At 50.7% G+C, this 27,300-nt stretch overlaps 1 protein-coding gene across 2 annotated transcripts in view; it reads right to left on the bottom strand.

Moving 5' to 3' along the window:
• Positions 1–14,790: 14,790 nt before the first annotated feature.
• Positions 14,791–27,300, bottom strand: part of LOC144124697 (uncharacterized) — a 61,351-nt gene continuing 48,841 nt past the window's right edge. For both annotated transcript variants that reach the window (XM_077657539.1, XM_077657538.1), the window contains exons 8-10: positions 17,415–17,503; positions 15,349–15,432; positions 14,791–15,029 (exon numbers count right to left, since the gene is read on the bottom strand). In XM_077657539.1, coding sequence (XP_077513665.1) covers positions 14,900–15,029; positions 15,349–15,432; positions 17,415–17,503 — 303 coding nt within the window. In that variant the 3' untranslated portion in view covers positions 14,791–14,899. The remainder of the gene's footprint in view (positions 15,030–15,348; positions 15,433–17,414; positions 17,504–27,300) is intronic.

Genomic DNA, 27,300 nt, shown 5'->3' on the forward strand with positions numbered 1-27,300 from the left:
GCATCAGCGGTGGATTCTATCTCATGAATGGCATGAACTGAAAAGGGACAAGAGTTGGGATGAAAGAGAGAAAGACAAAAAAGGAATAATTGATTAAGTCAAAATGTAATAATACGTTTTTATGGAGACCCGCCGCGGTGGCTCAGTGGTTAGGGCGCTCGACAGATACTGCGCCATTTCCTTTCCCCCCAAAACCAATTAAAAAAAAAGTTCCCTGGTTCGAACCCGACCGCGGCGGCTGCGTTTTTATGGAGGAAAAACGCTAAGGCGCCCGTGTGCTGTGCGATGTCAGTGCACGTTAAAGATCCCCAGGTGGTCGAAATTATTCCGGAGCCCTCCACTACCCTTACGGCGCGGTTCAGGTGTCCAACGATATATGAGACAGATACTGTGCCATTTCCTTTCCCCCAAAACCAATTACTATTATTATCATAAAAAAGAAAAGGCTAACATTTAGCAAGGCGGTAGATGAGATTCCAGCATGAAATTTCGAACAGTGGTACAAACAGGACAGTGGCTGAACCCAAGTGTGGTGGCGCCAAATGATAGCAAGAGCGGGTGCTCAAACTAAGTCCAAAATGCAGCAACCTTCTACTCAAAGAGATGAAACGGCGACAATGGAGCCAAAAATGATCCATAAATTTAGGATCACGGCAAAATGCACAGAGGGGAGATCGCGCAAAACCATACCTATAGATGTAGATAAAAATTTTGAGGAGGGGTACGGCAGAGCAACCTTGTCAGAGATACTTCAAACTGCTGAGATCGACAAACTTTCCTGCTCCAGGAATATCTCAGATGTTGATAAGCCGCCGATTTTAGAAGTGCTCTTGCGCGCTTAATAACGCACGTCGCCGAAACCTATGATATACGCTGTAGCCGGGAGGATAGGCAACACGGGGCCGCTTAGGGATTCCTTTGCGATGCTATCTGCGATCTCATTTACTGTCACACTGCTGTGACCGGGAACCCATGTTAAATGAACAAGGCTCAAATTAGAAGCAGGGATATGAATGTGCGTAAAGTGGGAGCGTCAACATGCGATGCGAGGGACGAACGAAAAGATTTGATCGTTTTGATAGTGGAGGGTGATTTCATGGCAGGTTACCAGGCGCTCCCTCCTGAACCAGGGGCACTAGTCGCTCTGTGCCCGGTTGACGAATCCTCGGGCGCATTCATAAACTTCCGTGTTCCCTGGGTGGGAGGTATGCGCTGGCACCCATATGAGCTGGAGCCGTTCTGTGGATTATTTGGCTCTGGCCGGGATGCAGAGCTAGAGCTGTGGCATGAAGCCTTCTCTTAGCGAAGTTTCTGATTGCTGACTTTGATCTTAGTCTTAGGTGTCCAACGATATATGAGACAGATGCTGCGTCATTTACTTTCCCCAAAAACGAATTATTATTATTAATATTATTATTATTATTATTATTATTATTATTATTATTATTATTATTATTATTATTATTATTATTATTATTATTATTATTATTATTATTATTATTATTATTATTATTATTATTATTATTATTATTATTCGAATCACTGAGGATGTATCCGGCGTTGGTGTCAGCGGTGCTGGCTGTGGCCGCCTGCTCAGCCTCTATCGATAGTCGGGCGTTGAGGGAGGTGGTCGTCACAAGGGGTCGTCCGTGGTTGTCTACGACCGGGAGTGCAAATAGTTCCTTGTCGGGGTTTTCTGCCGCATTCACGTGAGCTGTTTCCGGCACTGCATGGGTGCATGTTTTTGGAAGGAGAGGAATGAATATGCGATTGAGGGAGCGAAAGTTCGGAGGTAGCCTTGGTGGTGTACCCAATTTTAAGTTTTCTAAGGATAGCCCTTGCTGTGGTCGTGTGGGAGAGGCGTTCGTAGTGAGCTGCAAGATGCGCCTCAGCCAGTTCATCGACCGTGGTACGTACCCCTAGCTGGAGCAGTTTTTCGGTGAGGGTATTTTTGGGTATAGGTGGATGGCTCTTTTATATGCCGCGCGAATTATTCTGTCTAGGGACTCTTTCTCAGCTTGGGTGAAATGAACGTAAGGAACAGTCTATGTTATAAGGCTGAGGAAGAAGTCCTGCACTAGTCGCCGTGTGTCCGCCTCCCTCATTCCTCTGCGTTTGTTAGTAATGCTGCGGGTGAGGGGAGACGCGTACTGTTAGCGCTTGCTTTAAGTTGGCCTGTTATCGCATTATTTCTTCCACTGTTCTGTAGAAGCCTTCCTAGTACCCGGATGGTTTGTACTTCGGCTATTTGGGCATCGTTGAGGGTAATTATCACCTTAGGGGGTTTGAGTCTCGGGGTGGGAGCAGGTTAAGCCAATGCTCCTGGAATAATATTGGACGACATCTCTAGCGGTTTCGAGTGTCTCAATCTGGCCATAATTCCCTGCAGCAGTCCAGAGGGTAATATCGTGCGCCCACAGCGAATGTTCCAGGTTGGGAATTTCGAGCTTTTGGCGCAGCGGAATGAGGGTCACGTTGAAAAAATGGCCTGGCTTAGCTTATGGTTAAGCCTAGGATGCGAAGCATACGTCGCTTGGCAAGCCGTACTTCTCGTTCTTCTCCCGTTTCCGTGGCTCTTTGTAACTTGCGCTTTGTGGTCTGGCGAGCCGCCCTCTCCCTGGCCGACATCTCGCTGCTCAACTGACTAGTAGTAGTAGTAAGTGGATGAAAGGGGAAGAGGAAAGGAAAATGCACGGGCCTGTGACTGGTGTTAAAACACCACAACCACTGCCGGCAGTGGTTGTGGTGCAACGAGTGCGTCGCCTTTTATACAATTGTGTGACGTCAGTATCTCCTAGCGGTAGGAGCGGGAGTTAGGCCGCCGGCGGAGGCTGCGCGTCCGCAAGCGAGCGCACGAGTTGAGCCCCAGCTTTCACAGCTGTTGTGACGTCATATCACGTGGTGCGCCGATGTAGGTCAAGTGGTAGCTACGCGGCTGCGCGCGGCGCAGCAAGGAAGAGCTCGGTTGTGCGGCTTGTATGCTTCGCATAAAAGAACGGCGAAAGGACCGCGCATTGCAGGGTACCTGTTTCGCCTAAATGGAAGGTGTTAGATTTGGCGGAACCGAACTGTCGGCTGTTTGTTCATGTGTACATTGAAAAGCTCGAGGCAGCGCTTCTTCGACGTTGCGTAAGCGCCTCGGCTAATGGCGTCACCGGAGGCGAAATTCCGGTGCTTGGACCGAGGCCACGTAGGGAGACGCAGATATCTGGCGAGGCAAGGGCCGACTTGCATGAAGCAATTAAGGCAGTCTAGTTCCTGCAGTCTAGTCTTATTTGCGGTCTATAACCTCTCTCGGTTTTGAGAAAAGGAAAGCCGCATAACTGGATCACTTTGTCTGTGGACATCTCAAGCGCACCACGGACGCCGAGTCTTAAGTCTAAAAGCTAAAGGGGACGCTCATCGGCGGCGGAACGGTGTGCGCATGTCGAAACCCAGACAGGGTTAGGAAACTTCTATATATACCATTGTCCAGCAGATACAGACGTTAGCGGCAATTCGTCCCATACCGGCTGGAGGGAAGGCAACTAGAGCTTCGTATCGTCGTCATGACAATGATATGCAAAAAAGAAAAAATAGGCTGTGAATCTGCTCAGCTCATCCAGGATATACAAAGCGAAAGCTTTCGGCATTCATTGTGTTCATTGGCGTTGACGTTAACAACGTTCTATAATAATAATAACAATTGGTTTTGGGGAGAGCAAATGGAGCAGTATCTGTCTCATATATCGTAGGACACTTGAACCGCGCCGTAAGAGAGGGGATAAAGGAGGGAGTGAGAGAAGAAAGGAAGAAAGAGGTGCCGTAGTGGAGGGCTCCGGAATAATTTCGACCACCTGGGAATCTTTAACGTGCACTCATATCGCACAGCACACGGGCGCCTTAGCGTTTTGCTTCCATAAAAACGCACCCGACCGCGGCGGCTGCGTTTTTATAGAGGCAAAACAGGCGGATCACGCCGTCGGTCCGTCGCCACCTGGACCCATCAGGCCGGCGAGGCGCCACCTCACTCCAACGTGAGCGTGGCGCCGTGGGATCGGCAGCTGCAAGATGGAGGCGGGCCTGGCGCGGCAGCGGGTCCCCTGCATATTCCGTGGCGGCACCGTGGAGGACCACTTGGCGGCGTACCCAGCCGTCGTGATTCCACCGCAGCCGGCGGCCACGCACTGCCCGGTATGCGGGGGCTTGGTCATCACCCGGCGCACACACGTCGCCTCCCGCTACCACCGACAGCACCAGGAGGGAGGCGACCTCGACGCCGAGGTGGTTTCGGGCCCGGAAGGCCCGGGACGCTGTGTTCGCGGCCAGGGTGCATCGGGTGAAGGTCGCCCCGGAGCCCCGAGCCCTAGTCGCACAACCCGAGCCAGGGAACGAGCCTCCTGCCGCGCCGCCCTCCCCAGGAGCACCACCCCCAGAGGACGACGAGATCGGGGACATTGTGATGAACTTCGATGTGCTGGGGGATTTATAAGCGGCAAAGAATAAAGACTTTAATGAGATCACTGCAGTCTACCGCCCGCTGATCTCAGGGGACGTTCGGTGTTCAGGGAGGTGGAGTGCGAGAATTTAGGAATGCCGTACCCTTCCCTGGTTGGCGAGGCGCGCCGTGGAGACGCAGGACGCTTTCTTCTTTTCCCACGGGCCAGTACACACTAAACAAATTCTCACCCTTAGGGGTGTAAATCAGCTGTCCCCAGAAGAACACCCTTTTGGGTGCTAAAAAGGGTGCAAAGATCAGCACCATTAAGGAAGGGTGCAAACATGAAAGTTTCGATGGCGCGCATCAATCCAAGGCTTTTGCTTCATGGGTGAATCATTGTGGAGCGCCCTTCCAACATGCATTCGTAGAGATGTTATGGAAAAATATTGCCCTTTAATGAGGGTGCAACCATTACATCCTCTAAAGTATCATTAAGTGCACCCTTCATTAAGGGTGCTGATCTCTGCACCCTTTTTTAGCACCGAACAATTGCATAAGAATGTTCGTCTGGGGACAGCTGAGTTACACCATAAAGGGTGAGAAATTGTTTAGTGTGTAGCCAGAAAGGTCAGCTCGAGAGCGCTGCGCCGCCTCCTTCTTCAAATCGGTCGCAAGCGCGCACCGCCAGGCGCCGCCGGAGCGGTAGCTGATTGGCCGAAAGTGGGAATCTTACCGACAAAAGAAACAGCAAGTGCAGGTCCTCGTCCAGGCTAAAATGAAGCAGTCCTCTGATCGCTGGCTGGCTGAAGTTCGCGATGCAACTAAAGGGGAACTAAGAAAGTTCTGGAACCATATATGCTGGCTGGGTAAAACGAATTAAAGAAGCAGGAACAGATTCAAAATGGCGAGAGAAAATGTTTAGAGGGAGACGATGCTGTGAAGTACATAGCATCAGTTATAGCTAACTCTATTAGGAATGACGATAGGGTAAACTTACCAAATGAGGGAGCAACACAGGACAGCCCAACGGAAAACATTTTAGAACTGGCCAGTCTTCACTGGAAAAAAGCGGAAGCAAATATTCCAAAATGCACATCCGCGGGGATAGAAAAAATTCCAATCAAGCTGTTTAATGAACTTGGCCCAAAAGGCAAGGAAACGCTGATAAAAGCATTGGAGGCAGTCATAACAAATATAAGCAAATTCCACACAGCTGGAAACAGAGTAAAATAAATTTGATTTATAAAGAGAAAGGCGATAAGATGAACATAAAATCCTTCCGACCGATTGCGATAACATCAGTTATATACAGACAGGCGATGCAAGCGGTGAAATTAGGGGGTGAACTTAGGTGAGCCTCTGTGAATTCCTCGAACACATGGGCTTGACGACCCGTCTGTTCTCCGTCAGGTATAGTTACACGCAGTGACCGAACCCTGCGCGAGTTCTACCTTGAACGATTAATAACTGGACGCCCTACTCCAGTTGTAGCCAACACAGTGCTGTTCACGTGTGTTTTAATTCCTCTAAAATGAACTAATCACGCGCACAACCTGGACACATTTCTTATTGTGTAAATAGTTTGTATATATTACTTCTCCCCCTATCCTCTATTCCTGTCCCCTCACCTCTTTCATGTAATTTCTCCATTCTGCCTGTCATCCTTTATTTCCGCCGCCCCAGCTCAGGTGCTTCAGTATCGATGGCAGATGCCGGGGCCCAGCAAAAATCTTTTCCTTACTTTTTACTATTATTTCAATAAAAAAAAAACACTACCACCACCACCTACCCCTTCCATCGACGAGCTGAGAGAGCATCGGCACCGCCTTGCCGTGGACGGTCCCACCAGTGTCTTCTCGTTTGATTGGACATTGTTCTTCGAACTGTATTCCCCAGTCAGGGATCTGGGGAATACGAAGGGTATTTAACGAGCTGCTGGTTTGGTACCAGGGGGACGACTTTTGGAGAGACTCTTTGCTGGGACAGACTCCCATCCGCTACGAAGCTACCTTTACTGAGAGGCGCTCTCAGTTGCTCTCACCTGTACAGTTGTAAGTAGTCTGTATGAAGTTTTTTCTTGTCTTCCGCTTGTAACCTCGTCTCCGATCCTCCTCGTCCCTCCTCCGGCCCGACCACGCTTCCTCAACCCAACACCGCTCATAAAGCACGGGTCAACCTCGAATGCACAGGGAAGGGACACGCGAGAGACGCGCTTTGTACGAGAGTTCGCGTCCGTCCGTCCGCTGTTTATGGAGACAGCTTGTGAGTGACGGTGCTGAATAGGTGGGCCTCGGAGATGGCCTTTCCTCGAAACTGGGTTTACCAGAGGTTGAAACAGCCCGCACAGTGGGAAAGCTAGAATGCTCGCGAAGCTCGCGGAAGGAAGGGAGAATCCTCTGGAATCTCGATGATGGAAAGCGCACATATTCTTAAGGTATTTGTCGGGATGAGTTTTCTTTTTTCAATCATTGATTGGCTGTGTTTTCCTTTCCCTATCGATGTTTGTGGTGTCTTCCTCCTGTGGTCGTCTTTTTTGCTCTACCTTTTTATTCAGGTATGATTGGTGATGCTTTCCTTTCCCAATGATTTATTGGATGGATGTTTGTGGAGTTACCTGATTTATGGAGGACATAGGATTTAAAACCAGCAGTTTCGGCGGGACCGAGGGCTGGTTTCGTGAGGTAAAACTACAAATCAGTCAAATGTATATGCCCTATATCTTCCTTGCTTGTATTTTTCTTCGTTTTATTAGCTGCTAATAAAAAATTTACCCCTCAAGAAGTGTCCTCGAGCTAGGTGATTGAGCAATATCGAAACTACAAGACTACAAGCATCCTTAACAACCATAATCTAACCCATTCCCCTCTATAAGATCGATAGAGAAAATCCAATTTCCGTTTGAAGTTTAGAACTAGCGAAAAAAAATGGCCTAATTGATTTTGAAGCTAGAGAACTAGGCTCTCACAAGACAACCTTTGTTTGGATCAAATCTGCCTAGTCTTTGTGCTCGGCTAACGGTCCTCCAGTTCGGCAAGCCTTCGAGTGAGAGCAAATCGTTTCGGAGAGTACGGTTGTAAAGCAGCGATGTTCGCTTCAACGGCAGTAAGTAGACCATGAAAACTGTTCATTCGCTTATCGAGGTTTATTTCCATTCCCTTAATCTCGATAATTTGGAAGCGGACTTCCCAGTGTTTTTTGTCCATTTTCCCATTCGGTGTTTTCGGTAAAACGACAACATGGTTATCACGTTTGCCTGGATCTTCCTTAGAAGGCCCAGGGCTGAGCTCAGTGTCCCCACACAAAAAGAGCAGCTTCAGAACATGCACACATTCAACAGCAGTGCTAAGGAAAACGTTCGGGCATGGGAAGAGCAGAAGGTTTGCATTGCTTGTGCGCTTACAGAACAGAAAGCGACTCGGACTAACCTGCGTTAGAAAGCAGATTTTGCGCGTCCGCATGGCTGCTACTCTTTCGTGACCACTGCAGACGTTCAGATGTCCTCTTCAGGCTGTCCCAAACTTGTCCTCAAGCAGACCAACTTGGATCCTCTAGTCCTTCGTTGCGCATACTGGGAATGTCTTGAGGATCATGGTTTCGTTCGTTCGTTCGTTCGTTCACTCACTCACTCACTCACTCACTCACTCACTCACTCACTCACTCACTCACTCACTCACTCACTCACTCACTCACTCACTCACTCACTCACTCTGAAAAGGAGCTTTTTTCATAGGAGTGCCGTTTTGAAAGATAATGTAAAATGAGTTTATCAGAATAAGCAAAAATGACAGGCATAAGCACGTGTTTACCGCTCCCAGGGTCGCAGAGGCCTATAGCTCCCTTTGGATTTGTATTCTGCTGCCTGAATTGAAAAGACGAGTGGCCCAATTTTTAAGACCAACCTCACTAGAAGCATATGCGGCATATAAGACTAGGTTTAAAAGCAAAAAAATGTTGTATCTTCCAAAGCATATAATTTTTGGGGTCACAATAGTTTCCTCCACGTTTCAGCTTCAGGTTAGACCTTCCAGAACTCTGTGCATTGCTTTCTAGAACCCTTTCAGAGAAGTCAAAATACTGAATGACACTCGCGAGAACCTGCATCGAATGTACGCTGTGCTCGTGGTACACAAGTATGAGCTCTTGCTATCCAGACTGGCTTGCCAGGATCCAGACGAAGCGTCTTTGAAAAGCTCTTTGAAAGTTCTGGTGAGCATCTATTCGGCCTGTACTGAATTTCCTGAAACAGCCACACTTCTTCGTCTTCCTTGTCAGGAAATGCTGTAAGGATCGATGGAGAAACAGTTCCAATCAACCACTATGCTGTCTGTGCGCTGTGTAGCAGCTATTCAAGGAACTCTCAGTTGGGAATTGCGATCTACGCTGTAAATGATAAGCACACAACCTATATACGGGGATATGCAAAACTGGACTTGTTCACTTAGCTGATCCCTAGGTTACTCTGTTGCAATAGTTTTCACATGCACAGTATCCAAGTGGAATGCCTATAAGGTATAAGCATCATTGGACAGTGGCTGTTTCACTTGGTTCACGAATTACTTGAAAGAACGAATCTTACTCTATTTGCAATGTGGTGTGATATATTAGTTGCACGTCATGCTTTGCTTACTGTTACAACGTGTCATTAATTTGTTTATTTGTAATTTCAAGTGTAATTGTACTGTTTTGCCTTTGTGAGTACATTACCCCGCTTTAATGGTTCGGCGCTGCGGGATATGCACAAATAAAAACTACCAGTGACAACCATTACGAACATCTCTAAAACTACCATATGTAAACGGATGACGATGTCACGGGAAAGTAAGACTAGAGTGCACAAATGTCGCATGACAAGAGAAGCAGTGTCAGTGCAGAAGTTAGCGCGTAAAGAAAGAAATCTTTCCCTGTTTATCGATTTAACTAGATTTAACTTCTAGGATGCTAAAACATACGGCCCCGAGCCGACGATTCAGTTTCCGCAGAGAGATACTTCCGGTCGTCCTGCCTCGCCCTCACTCCGCGCACGTTGTTCTCCGTCGCCCTCGCCGATATTTCTGCTCGGGTAATCGCTCTGGCTCTTGTCACCTCTCAGGGCAGATGATGGTGTAGGCGAGGTGCACAAATTTTAGACGACCCCCTGGTCCCAATTCGCGACCTCATTACGCAGTTTTGAAAACCCGATGAAACCCTGAGGGCTGCATGCTGATGACATGAAGGCCCAGCGCTCCCGGGGCTCTTCGTGTCATCATCATGCAGCCCTGTTGCGTCGCAGACACAACTGAAATAGTACGCCGTCATTGGACAGTGCCCTTTCCCGAACGGAAAGGAGAACACGTTCACGAATGCGTCTCGAAGCAGACGCAGTGACAGACGAGGTGTTGCAGTGCATGGCTGTCCTAGCTTCAGGGGCAGGGTGTAAGAGTAAAGAGTAGTACCAACGGCGCCGCTTGTCCTGCGCTCCGAACGTTGCGTGATAAGTCTCGCAGTTTCGGTGCCTGTCGACAGATGGCGACGCAGAATAGCGGGCACTAGAGTGACTTAAATCCCTTTGATCATATTATCAAGGGGCTCTAGGGTGATTGGATGGCCAGCGCCGCGAGCGGTCAAGGCGCCCTAGCGGGCACTACCAAGGGGCTTTAGCGGGCATATAGTGAACTAGAATTCAAGTTCGAGAACTCTAGAACTAGAATTCTAGTTCACTATAAGCGGGCACTTCCGCTATTTGTGTTGTTGTCGTCTGCTTGCAGCGAACGAGCCGCTGAACGTAAGTTTTGTTCGCCACGGACTTCCATTTCGGTTTGTATTGCTGTTCTTTGACTCAAACACGACTGTATTTTGATTGTGGTGGTGTATGGCGCTGTCACCGGTGCTTCGGTGCTTCGACGATGGGACGAAAGTGCTTTGCTCCGCGATGTACGACAGGCTACAAGTGATGCAAAGAAAGGTCGCTGTTTTCGGCACCAAAATACGAAGAATTTTTGAAGGTGTGGAGAAATGTTTCGCGCACGCTAAATAATCTGAAGGCCACGAGAACGACTGGTAAACACTGAGAATTATCGGAAAATATGCATGTTATTTTTTGTTTATTTACTCACTTTGGCTAAGCCTTGTATTTAAACTAGTTGTTCTCATTGCCTCTCAATGTATACTTCGCCAATATTCTATGTATTGCAGCCCAATTTAGTTATTTCTTTCCCAACTTCAAAAGCGGGCGCAGTCGTGTGGCGCCATCTGGCCGAGCGCCGAGAACTGCGAGTGGTTCTGCGCCACCTGCGGAGCGCTCGTTGAGGCGCCTTTCTATTCTTACACCGTTTTCGGGGGTTGGCTGTGTGGTCAATGCCCTGCCTAAACCCCCTCCATGACACTCACGCTCTTCGCTCTTTCAGAAACGCTATGGAGGGGCTTTAGCCCTGCCAGCTTCAAGCACGCTATCTAGGCTACGAAAAAGCCTAGGAAATGGAGAAAATCGCACAGTCAGTCGGGCTTTCTTTCATCGAGGCTGTAGAGAGAAAGAGAGAATCAGTAATGCATTTGCATCTCTCGTCGAACGGCTTTCCTAGATTTTGATCAGTCGATTGATTGACCAGAAAATCATTCACTTGACACATAAATAACTCTTCAGTGGTGATAAATACGCGCACATTCTTTTTTTTTTTAGTGTTCGGAGTTCCGCTGCCACCGAGAACTTATGGTGAAATAACAGCTGAGTCACTGTCCGTTGACAGAACGAGTCGGTGCTTCGTCCTGTCGGAGGTGGCAGCGCCTGCGAGCCAGCTTCTGCCGGATCTTCTCGATCTCCACGCCTTCCCAGTGGTTGCTGGTCGGCCTGCGGAAATACCTGCACGAAATGGAGGACAAATTTAGACGTGGAATTGAGGGTGCTGGACTCAAAAACGGCACAGGCAGTTGAAGAACAAGGCTCTGCTGTTTTTTTCCTTTGTTAAAGACAACGCAGACGAGTAGGCACAGGTAAACACCATTCGGTGTTTTCGGTAAAACGACAACATGGTTATCACGTTTGCCTGGATCTTCCTTAGAAGGCCCAGGGCTGAGCTCAGTGTCCCCACACAAAAAGAGCAGCTTCAGAACATGCACACATTCAACAGCAGTGCTAAGGAAAACGTTCGGGCATGGGAAGAGCAGAAGGTTTGCATTGCTTGTGCGCTTACAGAACAGAAAGCGACTCGGACTAACCTGCGTTAGAAAGCAGATTTTGCGCGTCCGCATGGCTGCTACTCTTTCGTGACCACTGCAGACGTTCAGATGTCCTCTTCAGGCTGTCCCAAACTTGTCCTCAAGCAGACCAACTTGGATCCTCTAGTCCTTCGTTGCGCATACTGGGAATGTCTTGAGGATCATGGTTTCGTTCGTTCGTTCGTTCGTTCGTTCACTCACTCACTCACTCACTCACTCACTCACTCACTCACTCACTCACTCACTCACTCACTCACTCACTCACTCACTCACTCACTCACTCACTCACTCTGAAAAGGAGCTTTTTTCATAGGAGTGCCGTTTTGAAAGATAATGTAAAATGAGTTTATCAGAATAAGCAAAAATGACAGGCATAAGCACGTGTTTACCGCTCCCAGGGTCGCAGAGGCCTATAGCTCCCTTTGGATTTGTATTCTGCTGCCTGAATTGAAAAGACGAGTGGCCCAATTTTTAAGACCAACCTCACTAGAAGCATATGCGGCATATAAGACTAGGTTTAAAAGCAAAAAAATGTTGTATCTTCCAAAGCATATAATTTTTGGGGTCACAATAGTTTCCTCCACGTTTCAGCTTCAGGTTAGACCTTCCAGAACTCTGTGCATTGCTTTCTAGAACCCTTTCAGAGAAGTCAAAATACTGAATGACACTCGCGAGAACCTGCATCGAATGTACGCTGTGCTCGTGGTACACAAGTATGAGCTCTTGCTATCCAGACTGGCTTGCCAGGATCCAGACGAAGCGTCTTTGAAAAGCTCTTTGAAAGTTCTGGTGAGCATCTATTCGGCCTGTACTGAATTTCCTGAAACAGCCACACTTCTTCGTCTTCCTTGTCAGGAAATGCTGTAAGGATCGATGGAGAAACAGTTCCAATCAACCACTATGCTGTCTGTGCGCTGTGTAGCAGCTATTCAAGGAACTCTCAGTTGGGAATTGCGATCTACGCTGTAAATGATAAGCACACAACCTATATACGGGGATATGCAAAACTGGACTTGTTCACTTAGCTGATCCCTAGGTTACTCTGTTGCAATAGTTTTCACATGCACAGTATCCAAGTGGAATGCCTATAAGGTATAAGCATCATTGGACAGTGGCTGTTTCACTTGGTTCACGAATTACTTGAAAGAACGAATCTTACTCTATTTGCAATGTGGTGTGATATATTAGTTGCACGTCATGCTTTGCTTACTGTTACAACGTGTCATTAATTTGTTTATTTGTAATTTCAAGTGTAATTGTACTGTTTTGCCTTTGTGAGTACATTACCCCGCTTTAATGGTTCGGCGCTGCGGGATATGCACAAATAAAAACTACCAGTGACAACCATTACGAACATCTCTAAAACTACCATATGTAAACGGATGACGATGTCACGGGAAAGTAAGACTAGAGTGCACAAATGTCGCATGACAAGAGAAGCAGTGTCAGTGCAGAAGTTAGCGCGTAAAGAAAGAAATCTTTCCCTGTTTATCGATTTAACTAGATTTAACTTCTAGGATGCTAAAACATACGGCCCCGAGCCGACGATTCAGTTTCCGCAGAGAGATACTTCCGGTCGTCCTGCCTCGCCCTCACTCCGCGCACGTTGTTCTCCGTCGCCCTCGCCGATATTTCTGCTCGGGTAATCGCTCTGGCTCTTGTCACCTCTCAGGGCAGATGATGGTGTAGGCGAGGTGCACAAATTTTAGACGACCCCCTGGTCCCAATTCGCGACCTCATTACGCAGTTTTGAAAACCCGATGAAACCCTGAGGGCTGCATGCTGATGACATGAAGGCCCAGCGCTCCCGGGGCTCTTCGTGTCATCATCATGCAGCCCTGTTGCGTCGCAGACACAACTGAAATAGTACGCCGTCATTGGACAGTGCCCTTTCCCGAACGGAAAGGAGAACACGTTCACGAGTGCGTCTCGAAGCAGACGCAGTGACAGACGAGGTGTTGCAGTGCATGGCTGTCCTAGCTTCAGGGGCAGGGTGTAAGAGTAAAGAGTAGTACCAACGGCGCCGCTTGTCCTGCGCTCCGAACGTTGCGTGATAAGTCTCGCAGTTTCGGTGCCTGTCGACAGATGGCGACGCAGAATAGCGGGCACTAGAGTGACTTAAATCCCTTTGATCATATTATCAAGGGGCTCTAGGGTGATTGGATGGCCAGCGCCGCGAGCGGTCAAGGCGCCCTAGCGGGCACTACCAAGGGGCTTTAGCGGGCATATAGTGAACTAGAATTCAAGTTCGAGAACTCTAGAACTAGAATTCTAGTTCACTATAAGCGGGCACTTCCGCTATTTGTGTTGTTGTCGTCTGCTTGCAGCGAACGAGCCGCTGAACGTAAGTTTTGTTCGCCACGGACTTCCATTTCAGTTTGTATTGCTGTTCTTTGACTCAAACACGACTGTATTTTGATTGTGGTGGTGTATGGCGCTGTCACCGGTGCTTCGGTGCTTCGACGATGGGACGAAAGTGCTTTGCTCCGCGATGTACGACAGGCTACAAGTGATGCAAAGAAAGGTCGCTGTTTTCGGCACCAAAATACGAAGAATTTTTGAAGGTGTGGAGAAATGTTTCGCGCACGCTAAATAATCTGAAGGCCACGAGAACGACTGGTAAACACTGAGAATTATCGGAAAATATGCATGTTATTTTTTGTTTATTTACTCACTTTGGCTAAGCCTTGTATTTAAACTAGTTGTTCTCATTGCCTCTCAATGTATACTTCGCCAATATTCTATGTATTGCAGCCCAATTTAGTTATTTCTTTCCCAACTTCAAAAGCGGGCGCAGTCGTGTGGCGCCATCTGGCCGAGCGCCGAGAACTGCGAGTGGTTCTGCGCCACCTGCGGAGCGCTCGTTGAGGCGCCTTTCTATTCTTACACCGTTTTCGGGGGTGGGCTGTGTGGTCAATGCCCTGCCTAAACCCCCTCCATGACACTCACGCTCTTCGCTCTTTCAGAAACGCTATGGAGGGGCTTTAGCCCTGCCAGCTTCAAGCACGCTATCTAGGCTACGAAAAAGCCTAGGAAATGGAGAAAATCGCACAGTCAGTCGGGCTTTCTTTCATCGAGGCTGTAGAGAGAAAGAGAGAATCAGTAATGCATTTGCATCTCTCGTCGAACGGCTTTCCTAGATTTTGATCAGTCGATTGATTGACCAGAAAATCATTCACTTGACACATAAATAACTCTTCAGTGGTGATAAATACGCGCACATTCTTTTTTTTTTTAGTGTTCGGAGTTCCGCTGCCACCGAGAACTTATGGTGAAATAACAGCTGAGTCACTGTCCGTTGACAGAACGAGTCGGTGCTTCGTCCTGTCGGAGGTGGCAGCGCCTGCGAGCCAGCTTCTGCCGGATCTTCTCGATCTCCACGCCTTCCCAGTGGTTGCTGGTCGGCCTGCGGAAATACCTGCACGAAATGGAGGACAAATTTAGACGTGGAATTGAGGGTGCTGGACTCAAAAACGGCACAGGCAGTTGAAGAACAAGGCTCTGCTGTTTTTTTCCTTTGTTAAAGACAACGCAGACGAGTAGGCACATAGAGCAGAGCATAAGCCGCCGGACGCCACTGGCACTGTTTCAGCCCGAATGCTGGCAACGCAGTCTGCGTGTTCCCACCTATTCTGGAGCGGTCAGAGAGCTGAGGAACAGAAAAATAAAGGATTCGGAAGGGAGAGAGCCTTTCTGTAGAGAGACCACTGTGAAGAGTAAAAGAACGGTCGCCTCACTTGTCTCTGACGAGCTGGGCGAAGTCGTCCTCTTCTTTGCTGACAGGACCGGCGCACAAAATGTTCTTGAGCAGCACGTCCGTACTGAAATGAAGTAAGAAGCCAAGCATAGTTCAAATGAACACTTTTGAAAAGATACTCCATTCGAACTTGTTGCTGGGCTAGTTGGTGATAAGAAAGTGCAGCATGAAACGGACACAAAGGACAGGGTGACGCTCACATTTGTTCGGTTTTTCGGTGCGCAGGAGAAAAGGTACCGGAGCGTCATGGATCTAGCATCTTTTATCGAGGAAGGGTTCTGGCGCCGAGATATTTAGCATCAGCAGCCTCTTGTGCAACCCGCCACGCACGAGCGAGATAACGCTGAGCGTTATTTCGCTCGTGCGTGGCGTTATATGCCATGTTCCCATTGCCGCTGTGTGGCAGGGTTAGTGCAAAAAAGTGCATTTGGGGATTCGTTCCAAAGCATGAGCCCTCTGCATACGCCGAAGGGGAAAGCTTTGCGAGTGTCCTGGAATGACCTTGCAGCGACGCACCGTTACAATCGACCAGCCGCTCCGTATGAATGCAGCAGCGTCCACAGTTCCCTGCTTCGGGTTGCTTGTGCCGGACCGCGACAGACCATACGCTGCATGGGGCACTGCCCCGCACAGCGTAACACGAGGGGACCGTGCAGCGCCTCAAAGTCTCCAGCGGTCTTCGTTCGCACGCTGTTTATTTTGCGCATTTTATTTTAACGCGAGAACGTCAAGGAGCCCGTGCCGCAAAAAAGCCGGCGTCGTCCTCGGCGTTGGCTGTCGGCGTCGTTGACCGTAAGCGAAAAAATGCACGAAAAATCCGTAGGGAAGCAACCTAGGGGAAAGGTGGCCCGCCTAAGTCACGTGACCGTGTGGCGTCATCACAACCTACCCACCGGATTGTGAGCAGACTGCTCACCGTGGCAGGAGGTAGAATAATTAAGGATTGGACGCGAGAAGTTGCTCGGGATGAGCAACTTTGGTTGCAGAAGCTACACTGGTGGCAGCAACTCCTGGACAATGGACAACGTAGCGTCGCTTAAACGCTGCATAACTGTGGTAGGCGCGGTATAAGGACCTCAGGGACCTATGATTGTTAAGTAGAGGATGACCAATTCAGTTTCAGCATATGCGATTATGGGCATTAACCAATAAGGCTATTGTGTTATATACTTAAGGCGGAGCTTAAGTGTCTCCTCCAATGTTTTGTTCGCCCACATTGAGCGAATTGCGCCAGACAGAAGACTTTTGCCACCACGTAGTCCACCTTGCTGCACCATTAACTTCCGCAGACCGCATCGAAGTACCTTTCACAGATTTAAAAAGAAACATGTGCATCTAATAATTACAAAAAAAAGCCACTAGAACCTATACCAGAGTCCTCCAGTAGCTTCCTATAAGCAACGGTATGTAACGTGTCTATACATTCGTCTCAATGCACAAACCTCGTCCAACCTACGGACCGATGCGTTCGCAAGAAAATAAGGTGCAGCCTTTTCCCTTCATTATATTCCTCGCCTCGCCCTCGCCAACATCGAAAGTGCTGTTCTGACCAGTAATTTGTTTTGTTTTTTAACGGCGGTTCAATGTACCAATTGCAACCTACCACAGTGCGATTTAGTGTAATTGTTCATACGCCTAAGCGGCCAACCTCCTTTAGTCTGCGCTGAGGTATGTTCATTAAAGCGTAATTTGCAGCCGCATTTAGCAAGTATAAAACCCACTTAATCGTCCATGATCATTTGGAGAGCGTTCTCGCTCTCACACTTCATAAGCATGCTGTCATTAAGCCCTACCAAGTATGAGGGAGATACACATTTTTAAAAAGTAGCCTTACTTAACAGGCATGATCCCAGATGTCTTTTCGAGTTCGGTGCATTGCCCGTAAAAGCAAAATTGGCATTCTACGAGCAGTTCTTGTTTATTCAGAATTACCAAGCGTGGTTCGGCACCTTTAAATTTTTACTGGTGACCACAGCTTACAAGATTTCGACGACTAATGACCCGGTAGCTCATTAAACAATGTGCAGCTATCTTTGGCTGGCTTACCTGCTCATTCCGATGATAGTCGTGTGGACGCCAGGAAACTTGGAGAGGCTGTACCGCAAACCGAGCCTCTCGATGCTGTAGCCGGCCTCCTGGGATATTCATACTGCGGCTCAGGCCACGGGAGCATATTTTCACTCTTTCGTTTCCGAGAAGCAACATCTGAAGGGAAAACTTGTACCCACTGGAAAGCCGGTGGGTATACCCGGCGCCACAGTTTTTCAAACTTAGTGGGAAAAGAGGCTCCGCGAGTTTCTTCACCAAGGGCATTCCAGGAAGGTGTGGTTTCGTAATTGGCTTGGCTAGTGTTGAGCCGGAAATGTGGATTCTGCCCCGGAATCGACAGCGGCGTCGCGACGCTCTCTTCCACCCGTGCATTTTTCCCTTCATCAATAATTTAACCGCTAGTGAAAGTTCAGTGCTAGGCGCGTATATCGCGCCGCGGTGGCTCAGTGGTTAGGGTGCTCGGCAACTGATCCGGAGTAGCCGAGTTCGAACCCGACCGCGGCGGCAGCGTTTCGATGGAGGCGAAACTCTAAAGCGGCCGTGTGCTGTGCGATGTCAGTGCACGTTAAAGATACCCAGGTGGTCTAAAGTAGTCCGGAGCCCTCCACATACGGCACCTATTTCTTGCTTTCTTTTCACAGTCCCTCCTTTATCCCTTCCCTCTGGGCGCGGATCAGGTGCCCGCCGAGATGTGACAGATATTGCGCCGTTCCCGTTCCCCCAAAGCCAATTTTCAATTTTCTAGGCCCGTATAGAAACTTTTGCAGTACTTCTTGTAGGTCCGCCTAGAGAAGAGCCTTACTGGTGCGTCTCAATCCACGTTTTCTAAACAACTGTAGGCTTAACGCCTCAGGAGCGAAGGAAACGACACCACAGCTACGAGCCGACACAAGAACAGAACTGCCAGCCGTGGCTGCACGAGCCACGACCAGGTGCCGTCTTTATTCTCTTCGCAGGGTGGCACGCGCTAGCCGGGTTGTCGGCGCCGCCCAAGAGAGGGTGCTACAGGGCCCCCCGCCTAGACTGGAAGTCGAAACGGACGGAGGGCCGGCGATGGCACTCGAGCACTAGGTCAGGCGGCGCTGGGAGTCGTTCCAGGGCGGTCTCCATGTAAGCCGGTTTAAGGCGGTCTAGACTGACGGTCTCTTCGCGGCCGTTTTGGAGGATGGTGGCGGTTTTCGGGGTGCGGCGGAGAACGCGGAAAGGTCCGTCGTAAGCCGGTGTGAGTGAAGATCGGACAGCGTCGCGGCGCACAAAAACGTGGGTCGAAGTGGCCAGGTCGGGGTGTACGAAAATGGTATGGTGGCGGGACGGACGTGGGGGAGTAGGCCGGGGGTCTTTAACGCAGTCCCGCAGGCGTTGGAGGAATTCTTGGGGCTGGGCTGGAAGCTGCTGGGATGTAAAGAAGTCGCCTGGAAGACGCAAAGCACTTCCATACACGTGCTCTGCAGCTGAGCACTGTAAGTCTTCTCGGATGACGGCCCTTGAACCAAGCAGCACAAGGGGCATGGAGTCGACCCAGGTGGCGTAATTGAGGCGGGCAGCGAGGGCGGCCTTCAATTGTCGGTGAAGGCGTTCCACCATGCCGTTAGCACACGGGTGATATGCAGTGGTACGGCAATGCCTGGCGCCGAGAATATTATTAAGGGAAGCAAACAGAGAGGACTCAAACTGGCGTCCACGGTCGGTTGTCACAGTGCCAGGACAACCAAATCTAGATACCCACGCAGAAATGAAGGCGCGCGAAACAGTCTCTGCGGTGATGTCAGGAATGGGGACTGCCTCCGGCCAGCGAGTGAAGCGGTCGACTATGGTCAAGATATAGCGGTAGCCTCGAGAGATGGGTAGAGGGCCCACGATGTCGAGATGAACATGGTCGAAACGACGGCCAGGGGGTAGAAAGGCTTGGGAAGGTGTCTTGGTATGTCGACAGATCTTGGTCGACTGACAGGGAAGGCACCGGCGCGTCCAAGCACGCACATCAGCGTTGATTCCGGGCCAAACATAGCGCTGGGTGAGAAGGCGCTGAGTAGCCCGAATGCCTGGATGGCATATGTCATGGAGAGAATGGAAGATAGGCGACGTAGTGAAGCCGGAACAAAAGGGCGAGGAAAGTCCGTTGAAACATAGCATCACAAGGGCTCAGGCGAGCAAGGGTGGGGCACAAGCCGTAATCGGAGAGAACGAGGGTTCGCTCGAAAAGCGGCGAGCTCGTCATTCTGCTGGGCAGACTAGAATGCGGCCCAGTCGACGGTGGAAGATGGAGCGTCTACCGCGACTATACGAGAGAGGGCGTCAGCGGCGGTGTTGGCTGCACTTTTCACATGCCGGATGTCGGTAGTAAACTCCGAGATATAAGCGAGCTGACGGAGTTCACGTGACACGTACTTCGATGAGTTGGTCCGGAACACATATGCCAGCGGTTTATGATCGGTGAGCAAGTGAAATTTGCATCCTTCTACAAAATGCCGAAAGTGCTGGATAGCGGAGTAAATGGCTAGGAGCTCTCGACCGAAGACGCTGTAGCGGGTCTCAGCAGGAAGTAGCTTCCGGGAGTAAAAAGTCAATGGTCTCCACTCGGAGTTAATGTACTGCTGTAAGACGGCTCCGATGGCCACGCTGGAGGCATCCACCATCAATCTCGTATGGCCGTCGTTGCGCAGATGGACTAGAAGCACGGCGTTAGCGACTGCTTGCTTCGCGGCAGTAAAGGCGGCCTGGGCTTCTGATGACCAAGAGATTGCGGAGGACGGGCCAGCGGTTGACCGCTGAGCGGGCGAAGTAGCTCTGCACAGTGCGGGATAAAGCGCGAGAGAAATTCGCCAGCCCCAGGAATTGTCGCAGGGTTGTGGGCGGGGGAAAATACTCGATGGTCTGGACGGGGGACGCGAGAGGGCGGATACCCACTGAGGATATGTGATGACCCAAAAACTCGAGCTCAGAAGCACCGAAAACACACTTGGAGGCATTCACAACCAGGCCGTAGTGCTGTAGACGCTTGAACAAAGCACGTAGGTCTTGCTCGTGATCATGAGGTGTAGGGCTGGCGATTAGGACATCGTCAAGGTACGCGAATACACTCAGTAGGCCCCGCGTGACCTCAGCCATGAGCCGCTGGAAGGTTTGAGCCGAATTGCGTAGTCCAAAAGGCATCCGGACGTACTCAAACCAAAGGGCGTCGTGATGGCGGTCTTAGGTATGTCGGCGGGTTCAATGGGAATTTGGTGATACGCCTTAACCAGGTCAACCTTGCTAAAAATGGCGCAGCCGGCGAGGCGCGATGTAAAGTCCTGGATGTGGGGCAGCGGATAGCTGTCGTGGATAGTGTTGGCATTCAACGCCCGATAGTCGCCGCAGGGACGCCAGTCACCGGGATCACGCTTGGGCACTAGATGCAGCGGAGACGCCCACTGTCGCAAATGGGTTGCAAGCCCCAAGGGTAGCGTTGGCCTGGCGGCCTGGGGCACAGCTGGAAACATCCGAAGGTCCCGGCAAAGGATGAGTCGACTGGCAACAGAACAACTTGTTTATTCTGGCATCGCAAAAGAGCAGCCGGTCAGGGCGACCACGTTACTCGGAGGAAGAAATCGAAGTCTCTCTTTGGCGTCCGGGGCAGCGGCTTTTATACCCTCGGAGTCGAGGGCAAGAAGGAACGGCTTGGGATGAGTCGCACGAGACGGCGACGCACGGACATGTTGAGACGTGAAGTGACGCGTCCGCCGGGCCGGCGCCGGTCAGACCTCCTCGCCTCCCAGTTGGGGAGCTCCTCTCCCCGGCTGCCGCGCTTTGACAAGCGTGGGCACCAACATGCACACACACACACACACGCACACACGACGACACGTGGCATTGAAACCTGCCTGGACGCGCTTGGCGGGAGGCGTTACGGCAGCACTGAACGGGCCCACAATGACCGCCACTTTGAACGAAGCCTCGGCGTCCGTTGCATCCGCGCCGGCTATACCGCGCGTCGTAGGCGAAACGTAACAGACCGCCCCGCCGGGAGAAGGAGATCCCGATGGTCAGGGGACTGCATCCGCTGTCCGGAGGGATGTCGCTCGATGATGCTCGTAATCGAAACCGGTCGTCCCTCGACGTTGCTTGAGCGCAGCACACAGAGAAGGCCTCGTTCTCAGGTTCAGGATCACACAGGACACTGCAAAGTGACTTCGGGAGAGTTGCCATTTTTGTGCTTGTTCCCAGCAAGCGTTAGAACTACGCCGAAACGCAACCACTCAGTCAGCAAGCACGAGACAACCCTCACTAAGCTCTGCCAGGCTCTTTCCCCTTTTATGCTACTGCCTAGTTCCTTACAGTAGTCAAGCAGCACTCAGAACGCGTCCACAAATTGGAAAATTGCACTAGAAAGCACATAATCACTTTGAAACACTAAACAAAAGCAATATGTTAAAAATCCTGCATCAGGAAGAAAACATCAGTAACAAACAACTTTGAGGCGGATTCCCACCTTAGGGGCCTCGACTTAAGCCATCGGCGTTACCGTTGAGACTCCCCTTTTTGTAACGCACCTCAAAGGAATATTGTTGCAAAGCGAGGCTCCAGCGCAGGAGGCGGCCATTTTTGGGAGAGATGGTCTGCAGCCGTTGGAGAGGGCAGTGATCCGTCTCAATGATAAACCTCGAGCCGGCTAGGTAGCATGACAATTTCTGAACGGCCCACACGAGACACGCACACTCTTTCTCGGTGGCGCTGTACGCCTGCTCACGACAGGTCAGCTTACGACTAGCATACAGGACGGGGTGTTCCACTTCTCCATTTTCCCGTTGGCACAGTACAACGCCCATGCCTCGCTCACTAGCATCGCACTGAACAACGAACCCTTTTGTGTAGTCTGGCGATCGTAGCACAGGCTGGCTTGTTAGGGCGCTCTTTAGGGCGCTAAAAGCTCTTTCCTTTGTCTCGCTCCAGACGACTGTTTGGGGCTCTGTTTTTCTTAGAGCATCCGTCAGGGGAGCCGCGATATCGGAGTACCTGGGGATGTACCTCTGATAGTAGCCGGCGACACCTAAGAACGACCGAATATCGGTCTTCGTGCGCGGTTGCGGGAAGTCTCGCACAGCGGCCACCTTTATTTCCGAGGGGCGGCGACGACCCTGTCCAATCACATGACCGAGGTAGACAACCTCGGCCTGTGCTAATTGGCACTTGGGAGCCTTGACTGTCAAGCCCGCTTCGCGCAGGCGGGTTAGCACTGCCCGCAAGTGTGCCATATGCTCAGACCAGGATGCGGAGAATATCGCTACATCGTCTAAATACGGTAAAGCGAATTCTTCCTGTCCCCGCAACACTTTGTCCATGAGGCTTGAAAAGCAGTATGGCGCGTTCTTCAAACCAAAACTCAAAACTTTAGGACGGAATGTTCCCATTGGTGAAATGAACGCCGCATACCTACTAGCCTCTTCTGTAAGTGGAACCTGCCAATAACCCCTGACAAGATCTAGGGTGGAAATAAACTGAGCGCTACTAACTTTCTCAAGGCGCTCCTCGATGTTAGGGATCGGATAAATTTGATCCTTAGTGATGGAATTAAGCCTGCGGTAGTCGACGCAAGGACGAGGTTCCTTGCCCGGTACCTCAACTAAAATCAAAGGGGAGGTATAATCACTCTCACCCGCCTCAATAACACCGAGCTGTATCATTTTCTTTACCTCAGCCTCCATAATATCGCGCTGGCGGGGTGACACCCGGTACGCCTTGGATCGTACTGGCTCTGGGGAGGTAAGTTCTATATCATGAGTAAGGGCAGAAGTCCTACCAGGCCTCTCAGAGAACTGACCTTGAAACTCTTGTAAGAGTTGGTGTAGTTCGGTTTTCTGCTCAGCCGACAGCGGTGCTTTAATGATTAAGTCACTAATGACCTGATCAGTGTCTTCCCTGTTCGTCACTGAGCCTAGTCCCGGAAGCTCGACCGGAAGCTCTTCGGGAACGTTTACCATCATACACACCACTGCTTCCCGTTGTCTATAGGGTTTGAGCAGATTACAGTGGTGCTGTGCTTTCCGTTTTCCTGGCAGACTCACCACGTAGTTAACATCCGACAGTTTTTGAACAATCCGTGCTGGGCCCTCCCACTGCACGTCGAGTTTGTTTTTTAGCGATGTGCGCAATATCATTACCTCATTGCCCACCTCAAAACGACGGGCCCTGGCTGTCCGATCATAATAAACCTTGGCCCTCTGCTGGGCCTTTGCCATTGCTTCACCTGACAACTCCTGTGCCCTTCTTAAGCGTTCGAGGAGACTAAGCACGTACTCGACCACGACTGGGTCGTCGCCCCTGCCTTCCCACGAGTCTCGAAGCATGCGAAGCGGAGACCGCAGCGAGCGACCGTACACCAGCTCAGCTGGCGAAAACCCCGTAGCCGCATGCGGCGCGGTCCTTAATGCAAACATCACCCCAGGCAGACACAGCTCCCAATCACTTTGTTGCTCAAAACACAATGCTCTCAACACGCGCTTCATGACGGAGTGGAGCTTCTCAACGGAATTCGACTGTGGGTGGTACACTGAGCTGTGTAACAGCTTTACCCCACACCTTTCGAGAAAGGCTGTCGTCAAAGCGCTAGTAAACACTGTGCCCTGATCTGACTGGATTTCCGCAGGAAAACCAACTCGCGCAAATATGGACAGTAGTGCATTGACTATCTCAACTGAGCTGAGTTCTTTAAGCGGCACTGCTTCAGGGAACTTTGTCGCTGGGCAGATCACAGTCAAAATGTGTCTGTACCTCGTGGCTGTTACCGGCAGAGGTCCCACTGTATCAATAACGAGCCGTCTAAAAGGCTCCGTAATGATAGGTACCAACTTCAACGGCGCCCTCGATTTGTCCCCTGGTTTGCCAACCCGCTGACAGGTGTCACATGTCCTCACAAAGTGTTCTGCGTCACGAAAACACCCTGGCCAATAGTACTCTTGCAAGAGACGGTCCTTAGACTTCTCAACTCCTAGGTGTCCGGACCACGAACCGCCATGCGACAAGCGCAACAGATCCTGACGGTAACACTGAGGCACGATCAGCTGATCGAACTCCACTCCTCTGCGGTCTAGATACTTCCGCTACAGGACCCCACCTCTTTCCACAAAACGAGCATTTTTTTTTGGCGATACCTTCCTTGACATTGCAGCGCATGTTTTCTAGGCTGCCATCCTTTTTTTGCTCGGCTATCAAAGCCGACCGGCTGACTTTTAGCAACCTATTAAGTCCATCGGACGTAGGCGCGATGAGCAAATCTGCAGATAGCTCTTCTAACTTTCCCGTGTCGGGCATTTCCTCTCCAGTACCTGGTGCCTTCAACGCTACAGGCTCAATTTTATTCAGTTCGGACGTGCTCTGAGTATCAGCTTGCTGCGCCTCCAACCCTTTCTCATTGTTCGACAACGTCGGCCCCGCAACTACCGCCTTTGCAGCGAGCTCCCGAACTCTCGATCTGGTTAAGGCCTGAACGCTAGCCTCACCAAACAAAAGTCCCTTCTCGCGCAGGAGGTGATCGGACCTGTTCGAAAATAGGTACGGGTACTGGGGGGGCAGCATAGATGACACTGCGGCCTCCGTCTCAATTGCTCCGAAAGGTCCTTCAATAAGCACTTTTGCTACGGGAAGACACACGCTGTGAGCTTCCACGGCTTGCTTGATCCATGCGCACTCGCCCGTGAACATATCGGGTTCTATACGTAAGAGGGGTGAACTACATCCATTGTAGCTGCGGAATCACGAAGCACTCGGCACTCTTTCCCGTTCACGAGGAAGTCTCGCATGTAAGGCTCGAGAAGCTTCATGTTCTCGTCAGTGCTGCATAATGACAAAAACACGACTTTTGTTTTTGTTTCTGGACACTGCGCCGAAAAGTGACCCGGCTTCTGGCACGTATAACACACGCGCGCTTGCCTCGTCTCGAACCGCTTTCTGCGTTCGGCTTCGGCTGCCGCCGTCTCCTTACGTTCGGTCGGACTGCTTTCACTCGCATCCGCACTACGTGTGTCCCCCCTTGCTCTCATGGGTGTGAACTTCGGCCTCTCAGACTTGGAGCCAAATTCACCCTTTTGACCGTCCTTAGCTCCGCGAGCCCGACGCTCGGCTAGCTCGGCGGCTTCAACCACTGTACTAACGTCTGGCCTATCCAAGACCCAGTACCGCACGTTCTCAGGTAACCGACTATAAAACTGTTCCAGCCCGAAACACTGCAGAATTTTCTCGTGGTCACCAAACGCTTTCTCTTCTTTGAGCCACTCCTGCATGTTTGACATAAGCCTGTAGGCAAACTCTGTATATGAATCACTTCTGCCTTTTTCATTTTCCCTAAACTTCCGACGGAACGCCTCCGCTGACAGCCTGTACTTTTTTTAGCAGACTCGATTTCACTTGGTCGAAATCCTCTGCCTCCTCTCTCTTCAAGCGAGCGACTACGTCGGCCGCCTCGCCGGGTAACAAAGTGAGCAAGCGCTGTGGCCACGTTTCCCGAGAGAACCCCTGCTTCTCGCACGTTCGCTCAAAGTTAACCAGGAACAAACCAATGTCCTCTCCAAGCTTAAACGGCCGCATCAGGTCAGTCATTTTGAACGATACCCGTTCTCCTGCACCGTGTGCCTGACTTCCATTACGAGCGCGTTCCATCTCTACCTCGAGACGCTTCATTTCCATAGCGTGTTGACGGTCGCGCTCTTCTTTCTCTTTATCTTTTTGTTCTTTACGTTCGCGCTCGTCTTTCTCTTTTTGCTCTTTACGTTCGCGCTCCTCTTTTTGCTCCCTCTCCTCAATGGTCTCAAGGCATTCCGACAGCTCGTCATCCTCAGCCTCCAACTCAAGAATAGCCCTTAGCAGTTCTGGTTTTCTGAGTTTGTCTGAGACATCCAGACCCAACTCTCTTGCAAGCTCCAGCAATTTCGGTTTGCGCAACGACTTCAAATCTATGGCTGCTCCGAATGCTGCTTTCTCTACTGCCTACTATTGTCTTGCCGCAAACTAACCCGGCAGCAACGACAACCACAATTACCAGCTCTGTTTCTGACACTAACAAAAGCCTGGCAAAACTCAGAAGAAGAAAGTCCCGCACTCACCAAACCTCGCAGCCAAGAATTCAGCGCAGTCGTTCCGCTGCCGGCAACCAGTCATCACACAGGGCTCGTTGCACTGCTCCCGGATGGTCGTTGTGCTGCTCAGCATACAGTTGACCGCATATCTTCGCTGCTGGCCTCCGTTGTCGCGATCTCACCGCTGGCAACCAGTTGTTGCAAATGGGTTGCAAGCCCCAAGGGTAGCGTTGGCCTGGCGGCCTGGGGCACAGCTGGAAACATCCGAAGGTCCCGGCAAAGGATGAGTCGACTGGCAACAGAACAACTTGTTTATTCTGGCATCGCAAAAGAGCAGCCGGTCAGGGCGACCACGTTACTCGAAGGAAGGAATCGAAGTCTCTCTTTGGCGTCCGGGGCAGTGGCTTTTATACCCTCGGAGTCGAGGGCAAGAAGGAACGGCTTGGGATGAGTCGGACGAGACGGCGACGCACGGACATGTTGAGACGTGAAGTGACGCGTCCGCCGGGCCGGCGCCGGTCAGACCTCCTCGCCTCCCAGTTGTGGAGCTCCTCTCCCCGGCTGCCGCGCTTTGACAAGCGTGGGCACCAACATGCACACACACACACACACGCACACACGACGACACGTGGCATTGAAACCTGCCTGGACGCGCTTGGCGGGAGGCGTTACGGCAGTACTGAACGGGCCCAAAATGACCGCCACTTTGAACGAAGCCCCGGCGTCCGTTGCATCCGCGCCGGCTATACCGCGCGTCGTAGGCGAAACGTAACACCACGCGCTGGACGACGGGCGTATAATGCCGAGCTCCAGCATGTGGTCAAACTCACGTTTGG

The sequence above is a fragment of the Amblyomma americanum genome, chromosome 3 (genome assembly GCF_052857255.1).
Source record: "Amblyomma americanum isolate KBUSLIRL-KWMA chromosome 3, ASM5285725v1, whole genome shotgun sequence".
NCBI lineage: Eukaryota > Metazoa > Arthropoda > Arachnida > Ixodida > Ixodidae > Amblyomma > Amblyomma americanum.